The sequence below is a fragment of the Martes martes genome, assembly GCF_963455335.1.
Source record: "Martes martes genome assembly, chromosome: 1".
Lineage (NCBI taxonomy): Eukaryota > Metazoa > Chordata > Mammalia > Carnivora > Mustelidae > Martes > Martes martes.
This window is the reverse complement of record NC_137888.1, coordinates 150,232,813-150,244,081: the sequence shown is the minus strand read 5'-3', so window position 1 is coordinate 150,244,081 and position 11,269 is coordinate 150,232,813. Positions and strand designations below refer to the sequence as shown.

Here is an 11,269-nt window from a genome sequence, read left to right as displayed (position 1 = left end):
TTGGCCTGTGTACCTCTGTTATCGCTGAGATTATCTGTTGTGAATGAAGCTTTCCTGCAGCAGCTCACTTGTGCCTTATCTTGGTCAGGTGTTGATGGTTTCTTCCTCAATTAGAGTAGAGCTCAGAATGCACCTCTTGGCTCTTTGGTAATTGCTGTGTGCTCTTGGATTATCTTCTGTACTGAGAAGGAAAGGCATTTGTGCCCTTGGTGGGTCTCTTGGCCTTCTTTTTTTTTAAGATTTTATTTATTTGACAGAGAGCACAAGCGGGGGAGTAGCAAAGGTAGAGGGAGAAGCAGGTTTCCTGATCATCAGGGAACCTGATGTGGGACTCGATCCCAGGACCCTGGGATCATGACCTGAGCCGAAGGCAGACACGTAACCAACTGAGCCACCCAGGCACCCCTGTCTCTTGGCCTTCTTGCTGCCCTACCACATGTCAGAGACCCCTAGGAGAAAGATAAGATCAGCAGCGTCAAGAGGCCAGATTGGGCTGCTGACCTTCTTGGTATGCAAACTGGGTCCTTGCTACTCTCCTGACTTACCCCCATTGTCTTTTGTGGGCTGGTCCCCAGAAGGGACTTCTGTGTCCCTCTGAGTGCTGGAACTACTCTCAGAATTTGGGGTCTATTGTAATGAGAGGGATTTGAGCTAGGAGTGACTTGTTTAGGATGTTGCAATTGGAGGGGGCTACTTGTGTACTGTTTAACATCTCGCCAAAGCTCATTCCTGTGCTGGGCCCGAGAAGGTCCTCTTGGGAAGCTTGTGTTCATCATCCTGTCCATAAAGTATCCTCGCATTCTGCAAGCCAGCGTGGGTGAGTTTTTCATCATGCTCTATCCTTCCCAGGCCACAGCCAGGGAGTTGAAGTGTGACAGGTCAGGCCAGGCAAGGCTGGATTAAATATTAACAGTCATCACTGCTCAGAGGAACAAATGCCCCAAAGCCAGGCTGCGGAGCTGTTTGGTGGCCCCAGGCTGACCGGTAGACATGGCTCAGTTTGCCCAGGTCCTGGCTGAAATAGGTGACTTTGGACGCTTCCAGATACAGCTGATGATACTGCTGAGTATCCCCAACTTCCTGTCTGCTTTCTACATGTTCGGCCAGGTCTTCATGTTCCAGGATGAGGCCCACCACTGCTCAGTGGCCTGGGTGAAGAACCACACTTTGAACCTGAGTACCACTGAGCAGCTGACACTGAGCATGCCTCTGGATGCCGCAGGCAAGCCCGAGCCCTGCCTCATGTTCCGGCCACCCCCCAGCGGTGCCACCCTGGAGGAGATCCTCAGCCACCGCTTCAATGAGACACAGCCTTGCGATGCAGGCTGGGTGTATCCTGAGAACAGGCCTCTGTCCCTCAAGAATGAGGTAGGGCTGCCCTTCTGTGTGTCTGCCTGTTTGGGGTTGGTCAGCGGCTCTGTCCGGCCCTCTGCCCTCAGCAGCTGGTGCTGCTGCTTCTCTGTGTGCCCTTCAGCACTCACACCTGAACGATGGACCATTGGGGTGCTTTTTTTTTTCTTTTTGCCACTCATCCTGCTTTTCTCTTTGTCCTCCAACTATTGGCCCCTTCACCTCTCTGTCCATGTTCTCTGTCTTGTCTGTCTGCCCATCTGTCCATGCATCATTCCCTATCTTTTTGTTTGTCCCTTTGCCTATGTACCCAGCTTGCCTTCCTTCCTTCCTCTCCTGCTTTCCTGTCTTTGTTTCTTTCTCTCCCTCCAGTGTTCCCATCTATCTGTCCATTGGCCTTGGTCGTTCAGTCGGTCCCTGTGCTCTGCTGTTTACCTAGCTTCCTGCTTGCCTACCCCCCTGCTTGCCTTCTGTGGGGCCCCTGCCTCCCAGCTGCTCTCTCTAGAGCTATGCCTGCCGGCCCTCTGAGGACACCCATGACTCTAGGACTCATCCTGCAGGTGACAACGCTTGCTCTGCTAAACTTATTTTCTTAGGAAGGATCCAGGCAGGTAAACAGGCTCCCATTCCAGCCATCTGAGCAAGAAGGGCTCTCTGGTAGCATCCGTGCTCACTCTGCTGCTTCCCAAGAAGCAGGGACTGAGGCACAGAGGAGAGAGATGACTTGGTCAGGGCAACCCAGTGAGCTGATTGTGGAGGTGGGGCTCCCCCTCAAGTCCCTGCAGGCACAGGAAAGAGCACGAATGGCCCAAAATCCTGAGGTATGGGCGTTGTTGGGAAGGTCTGGACAACTCACCTTGATGGTGGCAGATACTGAGCCTTTGTGGAGAGGGGTCTTGAGTGCAGAGATTAAACATTCACTTCTCCCCCGTGAGTAAAAAAGTATTTACTTTTTAGAGGCTTTCAGAGGATTTTGTTTTAACCAAAGGCATTCACATTTTTAAAAAGATTTTTTAGAAGTAATCTCTGCACCCAATATGGGTCTCAAACTCGCAACCCTGAGATCAAGAGTTGCACGCTCTACCAAGAAGCCAGACAGGTGCCCCAGGCATTCAGTTTTTAAAACGTGACCATAAACCTGCCCCCTGAACCCTTGCAGGCTGAGGATATGTCCTCCCTGTCTTCCTCCTGACCTTCTGCCTCATTCTGCCCCACAGGGGTATAGGCAGCCTAGGAGCTCTCCCAGCAGAGCCCAGGCTGGTCCTCATTGTCCTCTCCATGTCCCCGGCATCACCATCATGATAGGGTCAGCCTCCCCGGGTCCTCTGATGCCATGGGTGCCTACCTCCACGTGTGCTCAAACTCCGCCCACCTGCCCAAAAACCAACCTGAAAGCCCAGGCAAGCAAGCAGACTGCTCGGAGCCAACTCTAGCCCTGTTCATACCCTGTGCTGGAGTGTTGGCGTGATTTTATTCATTCAAAGCTCCCTGAGTATTTACTGTACAGGGACCAGTCAGAGGAGGGAGGCACCTTGTTCTCCTTATCTGAGGATTTGGGGCTCCCCCTTTTCTTTAATCATCAACCCAGCCTGTGCTAGCCCTGGGGTTGGGCCTTGGACCTCTTGTCCTTCCCTATCATGTTTCTCCTGCTCTGGCCCTCCTGAGGACTTCGATTCTCAGGAGAATGTCCACCTTTGGTCCTTTGCGCCCTGCACCAAATGATAACTCCAGCTTCTCTTCGAGAGCTTCATGGCTGTGAGTTCTTCTACCTCTGTTGCCCATCTCAGGGGAGGGGCTCTGCCACACCAATTCAGGGGGCTCTCTCTGAGCTGACATCCCCACTTTCCTTATTACAGCAGCTGCATAATCAAACTGAATTTCAGACAGGTCTAATTTGAGAAGAAAAGAGCAAGTTGCCTCATAGGCTGTGCGCTCTTTTATACAGAGTATATTTCTCCTTCTCAGTCTACCTCCATTTCCTAGGTGTCCATCCGTGGTAAAAGATAGCAGGACTCCCAGTCTTGTCAACATGAGTCTCTGAACACGGAGGGAAACGGGCTTGGAGTGAATAACCACAGTGTGACCTGTCCTGGGACGAGAGAAGGGGGCAGGAATGGTAGGGAAGGAGAAGCCGAGAGAATGGCCATACCCAGGACTGGAGGTGTGAAAATGCTTGGCATGTTTTGAGGAATGCTGACATACAAAGAGGTGGGGAAGAGCCGGCCCTTAAACCATCTTCGATACAGAGATGAGGAATTTGGGCCCTCTCCTGGAGACCAAAGGGAGCCACTAAAGGTTTTGGAACACGGGCGGGAGATGTGGCAGGTGTGTACCAAGAACGGGGGCTGGTGTCCCCAGGGAGAACCATCCACTGTGGGTGTTAGGGCTGGGGAGGTTAAAGGCTGGCGTCCCATGGGGGGAGCCCTCTTGTCTCTGTTCCCTCTGAACGTGATCCGCCACTTCTTGGCCCCTCTCCAAGCCTTGGTCTCTGTAGCTGCACAGTGGGAATGATAAGCCTTTATGTGGTTAGAATGAGGGTTTAATGAAATAGTGAGTCTATACACTATACAGAGGTAGTGAACGGTGGCCACTGAGTAGGGGCACTGGCCCTGGGAAACTCCTTTGGATTGGCACCCAAGCCTTCAGTCTGAAATGTCTGTCCCCAGCTATGGCTTTCCTGAGCACGGTGGCCAGGGCACCCTCTGCTGAGCTAACATTTACTGAGGTCTTCCTGGGTGACAGCCGCTGTGGTAATAAGCAGGTTATGCGTCCCCCAATAATCCTATTGTTTGCTATAAGTTATAAATCCAATAAGTTGCTCAGTTCAGACTCCAGAGGCATCTTATTTTAAAGAGTGTCTAACCACAAAGGCAACCTGTGCTTGCTAAATAAAAACCAGACAAGCTGGAGCATGGTGGAACGAGTTCAAATTCCCTGTCCCGCCTCATTTCCTTCCCAGGGGCAATCAGTGAATCATTCCACATATATTGAAAATTAACAGTTGTTTTTGAGAAGAGAATAGGAGCACAATGGTGTCTCCTGGACTGATTAATTTCTTGCTAAAAGTTATTTTGACTGATGACGATTGGCTAGTTGGCTAGCTGTAGATATTCGTTCATTTACTGATTCGTTCGGTAAAAATTCTTTTAGCTTTCACGCCGTTTCGGTCCTTGTCTGGGGCAAAAGGGGTATCTGAACTCCATTGCCATCCAGCAGTGGGACCGAGGATGATGAGCGTAACCTCTCATCCATCAGGGCAGTGTGCCAACAAATCAAGGACTGTTGTGAGAATTAGGTAACGCTTGTGAAGCATTTAGGAGACTACCCAGCACAGAGGGAGCCCTCCAAAGGCATGAGTCATTGAGAAGCTGTCTCCACGGGCTGCGGAGGAGAGCTCACATGTCTAACCTGCAGACATTCGCATGCCGGGGGCCCCGAAGTCCCTGAGGGGCCCAGAGACCAGTGGGGGTGGGGGTCAGTCACAAGTGCTTCCCGACACGCACCTGCAGCAGACGTGTGCGGAGTTACCCAGACGTGGGCATTTTCTCCACTCAGTTTCTCAGTCCATCTGTCGGGTTCTCTCTGAGTCTGCAGAGAGTCTCCGTGTGTGCATGCGAGTGAATCCCCACACACATGAGGGTTTCCTTCCCATGTTCCTCCATCCTAATCTCCTGCAAGTGGCGCGTGAGGGCTCCGTGAGATTCTCACTGCCTGTGAATGATAAGAGTTTCATGGAGATTTCGCAGCCAGATGAGAAAATTTGAAGGGGCCCAAATAGGTCACAGGGCTGCCCTGGCTGTATGAAAGAGGCCCTGTTGGTCCGGAAGCAGCAATGAGTCCCGTGTCAGAGGTTCCAAACTTTGTATCCTTAGTGTGTCAGTAATTCTCCGTGACATCTCCAAGCCAAAAGAAAAACCTAACAGTTTTATGTGTTAACTAGTTAGGTCCAAACAACTTAATAAGTAATTATGTTCTAAGAACTTGGTAGCTGTTTTAAGAAATAATGTGCATGCAGGGCTCCTGGGTGGTCCATTAAGCATCTAACTTTGGCTAAGGGCATGATCTCAGGGTCCTGGGGTCAAGCCCCTCGTCCTCTGGTTCCTTGCTGGGCAGGGAGCCTGCTTCTCCCTCTTCCATCCCCCACCTCCGCTTGTGCTCTCATGCTCCCCCTCCCCTTGCCTTCCCCCCTCTTGCTTGCAAAAAATTAATAAATACAGTCTTTAAAAAATAAAAAATAATACGTGCAAACTGAAAGAAAATATTTTTCATTTTTAAACAAATGCAGTCACCTATTAATAGGATGTATGTACCTACTGGGAGCTGCACAGTGTCTCCATCCTTGAACATTTTCTCTCCACATGATGCTTGCTTTTTTTTCCCAAATCAACTGCCAAAAATACAGTGTCACATTGATATGATGTTACTGAAAGGAGTGTAGCATGATCTCCTGTTGCAACAGAACCGTTCTTAATTGGCAGTTCTTGTAATACCAGACAGATGTTGAGTATTCTCATATTTCCCTTTAAAATGTTAAATATTGTTCTGCACCCCATGAATTTATTCTGGTGTCCTGGGGTGCCTTTGCACACAGTTTGGGAACCATGGGCATCTGCCCTGAGAGGTTTGTAAGTGGGTGGGCTAGGTGACAAAGGACTTGCTATGAGCTGCTCCTTGTTCACATCCACCTGTGTCTGCCTCAGTTCAACCTGGTTTGTGATCAGAAGTACCTGAAGGAGACCTCACAGTCGGTGTACATGGCGGGGCTCCTCGTTGGGGCTCTCATCTTTGGGCCTCTCTGTGACTGGTAAGAACCGTGACCAGCTCTCCCCTGACCCAGCGTTCTCCTGTGTTCCTGGCACGGTTTCCCTCCATGCCCTTCCCTGGTGTCCAGGGCAGGGCAGTGTGTCCTCCCCCAAATAGAGAGCCCAGGGCAGGGCTGGGTCTCCCTTCCTTCCCCTTCGAGAGTGTCCCTCACAGACCTACCTCTTTGTTACTCCAGGATCGGCCGCAAGGCCACTATCCTAGTGCAGCTGCTACTCTTTGCCATCATCGGCCTGACCACAGCCTTCGTGCCCAGCTTTGAGCTCTATATGGTCCTGCGTTTTGCCGTGGCTACTGCTGTCGCTGGGTACACCTTCAGCAACGTGACCCTGCGTGAGTGTCTGAGTCCTGAAGCCCTGAGCCATGAGGCGAGGCCTTGGGGTCTCAGCGGTCCACGTATGCAGATTGCCTGTGGGAGCCTTGTCAGGAGCCCAGGCCACAGGTGGCCACACGCAAAGGGGTCTGAGGTCCACGTGGACGGAGCAGCATCCGGGGAGTGCCAGGGAGGGACAGTGCCAGGGGCTGGCCTGGCCTCAACCTCTCTGTTTGCACAGTTACAGAGTGGGTGGGGCCCTCGAGGAGGACGCAGGCCGTGGTCCTGGCCCAGTGCGCCTTCTCCGTGGGGCAGATGGTGCTGGCAGGACTCGCCTATGGCATCCGAAACTGGAGGCTTTTCCAGATAGCGGGCACTGCACCTGTCTTGCTGCTCTTCTTCTACTTCTGGTGAGGAGGTACTTCCCAGAAGCAAGCCACCCCCCAGGGCCTAGTCTTGCGAAAGTGTGGTTGGAGCGTAATACTCAACATTCACCTCACAGAACACTCCGACAGCAAGGAGTGTGGGCTTCGGTGTGCACTGGAGCAGCTGGGACAGCCCCTGGGGGAGTGGGGGGGGGGCTCCGAGGTTACAGCCGTTCCCGAACTGCAGGGCTCTGCCAGAGTCAGCACGGTGGCTTCTGACCCGGGGAAGGGTAGAGGAGGCTAAACAAGTGATCCAGAAGGCAGCCTCGGTCAACAAGCGGAAACTCTCCCCAGAGCTCCTGAGCCAGGTACTTCGTAGAGACTGAGCCCAGCTCTTGAGCCTGGCCCACACAGACCTTTCTGCCTGGCCCCTCACTGTGCGTCTTCCTACCAGCTCGTCCCAGAGAAGACGGGCCCCTCAGGGAATGCCCTGGATCTGTTCAGACACCCGCAGCTCCGGAAGGTGACCCTGATCCTCTCCTGTGTCTGGTGAGTACAGCAGGGCCCAGGCCCCTTCCCGAGGCCACACATCTGCTGCTGCTGCTGCCTACGTGGTTGGGGGTGGTGACTGCCAGGGACGGGCTGTGTGGTGTTATGGGTTTCTCCCGCTGTGACTCCCTCTTCAGCAGGCTCCCCCTGAGAGTGACGATGTCTCGTCATCCAGCAGTCACAGGGATGCCTGGACACTTTGTAGGTTTGTGGACAGCCTGGGGTACTTCGGCCTGAGCCTCCAGGTCGGTGACTTCGGCCTGGACATCTACCTGACGCAGCTAATCTTCGGAACGGTTGAGGTGCCCGCTCGCTACTCCAGCATCTTCATGATGCAGCGGTTGGGCCGCAAGTGGAGCCAGATGCTGACTCTGGTTCTGGGTGGCCTCATGTGCATCGCTATCGTCTTTGTCCCAACAGGTACCGGGGCTGGCTGTCCCACACCCTGGCCCCTCACCCCCCCAACCCCTGCTTCCAGAAGCCTGTCGCTTCCCTTCTAGGAGTGAGGGCTCCCCTGGGGTCCAGGTGCAGAAGGGAGCTTGGAAGGGCAGGGTAGGGGTGGGGCCCAGGGCATGGGGCCATCTCCCTGCACGCGGCTGACCAGCATCCCTCACTAGATCTGCCAGTGGTGGTCACTGTGCTGGCTGTGGTGGGCAAGTTTGCCACGGCCTCCGGCTTTACCATCTCCTACGTGTACTCTGCCGAGCTCTTCCCCACCGTCATCCGGTAAGGGCTCCTGCCCCGATGCCCTGATTTTGGCCATCCCACTCTGCCCTCACCGCTGTTCCACAGAGAGCTTATGAGGCTGGCTCAGGGGCAGCAGTGCTGGTGGGGCCCAGGGCCACTGTCAATCTAGTCCCTGTGTTATCCTAGGCAGGGGAGGACAGATACAGAAGAAGGCCATGCCCTGGCCTCGTCAAGACTGGGATATGGAGAAAGTCTAAGAATGAATGGCTGAGAAGCAGGAACACTCAGGTGGGGGTTGGGGGGTCAGACAGGAGGTCTAGTCTTTGGCCTGAGATTTGGTGGTGAGCAGGAGGGCAGAAAATGGACAGGCCTAGAGGTGGGAGAAGCGTGGCATCCGGCTGGACTACAAGCAGTTAGTATATGGAAGCAGAGAGCAGAGGCTGGCTGGGCCGGGTGAGCCTAGGGAGTCTGTGGGGCCATATTGAGGGTCTGGGCTCTCTCAAGGTGGAGCTGGGGTAGAGCTGTGGCCTGGAGTTGGGGCTGGGTCTGCTCAGCTTGTACTGGCCTTCCCCCAGGCAGACGGGCATGGGGCTGATGGGCATCTTCTCGAGGATTGGGGGTATCCTCACGCCTCTTGTGATCCTGCTGGGAGAGTACCACGCAGCCCTCCCTATGCTCATCTATGGCAGTCTCCCCATTGGGGCAGGCTTACTCTGTGCCCTGCTGCCAGAGACACGCGACCAGCCCCTGAAGGATACCATCAAGGACCTGGAGCAGGGCCCCCAGCCACGGTGAGCCACTTGCTTTCTCTGAAGCCCAGACCTCTACCTCACCATGTGTCCACTGTTGCCTAGAGGCCAATATGGGGCCCTCACAGCCACAGACATCTGACTGACTTTGGGCCAGATCCTCCTCCTCTGGGGAGGGGTGGTGAGGGATACTGCCATGTGACTAATTCTTGGCCAGTCAATGATGGACCCCTGTTCCCTCCAGGCCTCCAGAGTCAGCACCTTCAGAAAAGGAGACAAAGGCCTCAGGAAGAACATCCAATCCAGGGGCAACTTTTGTGAGCAGTACGTACCTCTAATTGTGTTTCTGGAGCTGGAGCAGCAGCAGCAGGGAGCTGTCCGAACACCCCCTGGAAAAGGCTGGCACCTGCCCACAAGCCCCAATTCGCAGATGGAGGCAGCACACCCTGGCCTGGTCCCCATGCTGGCCGCTGGCTGCCTGGTACTGAAGCACATGGATGGGCCTCCCTCTTCTCGGTGCTTCTCATCAACTTTCTCACCCCAGCACACTCCTAAACCCTGTTCGTGGTAGGACCTCAGGTGTATCTTGGACTTCACTTTTTACTTGTTCTCTGATAGTCTTATGGGAGTATGGCTCCTCTGGTCGTTAAGCTCAGAACAGAGCAGATGCTTATAGCCTTTCCAAGGATGTAGGAGGAAAGTGTGAAGCTGTGGCCTCCATCTAGGCTGGTGGGAGAAAAGGCTGTAGAAGAGGAGAAGGTTGTAGTTTCTTCTCATGGTTGGGCCAGGTCCTGCTGGCTTGGGTGGGGCTGATGAGATAATAAAAGGCAAATAGAGGGCAAAAAACAAATGCATCTCCCTTCCCCCAAGATGAGAGTGGGGTACATGGGACATTTCTTAGACACTCGGGACTGCCCAAGAACAAAGGAAGGAAAAAGTAAATGGCCACCTGATAAAGATCACAGATTTTACAAGAAAAACACAAACTTAAGAATAGTCAGACCTTCAGAAACGTATAGGCTCAATTTCCTGGAGTCCTAACATCACCTCCGCCCCCTCATATAGGATTTAAAAAAAAAAAAAAGACCTATAGAATCAATCACTCCTCACACTTAGAATACAGCCCTTTCTGTCCGAGGGGTCCTGTTGCCGTGCTTTAATAAAACCTCCCCTTTTTTTTTTTTGCACTGAAAAAGTCTCAAGAATTCTTTCTTGACCATTCACTCTCAGATTCAAACTCCAAATTATATCATTTTGGCGCCCAGTGTGGGGCTAAAGTCTTCGCATCTGGAATTTGAGCCTCGGTGCGAACTTGGTGAATACTTAACTCTTCCCTCCCTTTCATTTCAGGTTCTTTTCAAGGAGTATGGTCTTATTGGAACAATTTCATGTCCATTGCTCAAGCTATAGTGCTCTAGCCCGTGGCTATTCTATGCGGAGGAGAAAGATTGCCTTTTGGCTTGAAGTTTGCACCCTGGCCAGAATTGTAATAAGACCCAGAAACTTGTTGCCCTCTCTTCCTTTCTGTCCTTATACAAGGTTGTCTTTCTTGGGCATGGGACAGCCACCTCAGTCACTAGGATGGCTGCCAATTGTAAGACTCCTATGTGAGGTTTCCTCCTCATTGGTCTAATGTGATCCCTTTCACATCTCTGGCCTGGCTGCTTTTGGTTTTGAGACATTTGCTCAGAGCTGGCCAAAGCCAGTACCTGATTGGATTAAAACTCAACTTGGCACCATTTCCTAGAGAAGCCAGCTGTAAGGACCACACCTGTTGGAATGGTGCTTAGATCATGGTGGATTTCTGTCTTCATTGTTTTCTGCCAGTGTCCCCTAGTAACTACTTAAATTATAAAATTGAGTAATTTCCCCCTTATAAAACATTTTTAAGTGTTTTCCATGGGCTAAAAATGGTGGGTTCTTCATGGCATGGCATTTCAGTCCATTCCAGCAACCATTTGTAGCATAGGATGCAATCGGGAAGCAAGGGGACACCAGCATTCCTCCTACAAGGCAAGGCACTTTTCCTAGCGACTACTTAGAGGGACACCACTGGTCACTTTGACACCAGGAACCTCTGACATTTCCTGTGTGGGACACCACCTGGGAGATAGCGGGGAATTTTTGATAATGGACCTCTACTTTTCTAGGAACATGATATCATCTTTAGTCCCCAAGGATTCTCTTCTGAGATACTTTTTAATCCACTAGAATCAATTTGGATTACAAGATTTAAGAAAGAGAACATTGACATTCTCTAACTTTGAGTGACTTCAGTACACTCTAGGAGATGAGGGAAAATGGCCCATTAGTGGGACATCTATCTATCAGTTAGGTCTCTTCTGCACAAAACAGAGCAAATGGACTGAGGTACCCTATGCCTATGCCTTCATGGTCCCAAATCAGGATCTGGACCTAAGCGCCTCTTACAGAAT

The 11,269-nt window shown here is 52.2% G+C and overlaps 1 protein-coding gene across 5 annotated transcripts; it reads left to right on the top strand.

The window, feature by feature from the left end:
* Nucleotides 1-925: 925 nt before the first annotated feature.
* SLC22A13 (solute carrier family 22 member 13) lies at nt 926-10,711 on the top strand. 5 transcript variants are annotated; one of them, XM_080803461.1, is made up of 11 exons: nt 926-1,368; nt 6,051-6,154; nt 6,350-6,504; nt 6,726-6,894; nt 7,097-7,217; nt 7,304-7,398; nt 7,604-7,818; nt 8,016-8,124; nt 8,661-8,876; nt 9,079-9,158; nt 10,185-10,711. In XM_080803461.1, the coding sequence occupies exons 1-11, from the start codon at nt 991-993 to the stop codon at nt 10,250-10,252; spliced, it is 1,710 nt and encodes a 569-aa protein (XP_080659587.1). In that variant the 5' UTR covers nt 926-990; the 3' UTR covers nt 10,253-10,711. The 5 variants fall into 5 exon arrangements, with proteins under 5 accessions (XP_080659587.1, XP_080659585.1, XP_080659586.1 ...); XM_080803459.1 differs by having other exon boundaries at nt 8,792-8,876; nt 10,185-10,703; XM_080803460.1 differs by lacking the exon at nt 10,185-10,711 and having other exon boundaries at nt 8,792-8,876; nt 9,079-10,024.
* The last annotated feature ends 558 nt before the right edge of the window (nt 10,712-11,269 follow it).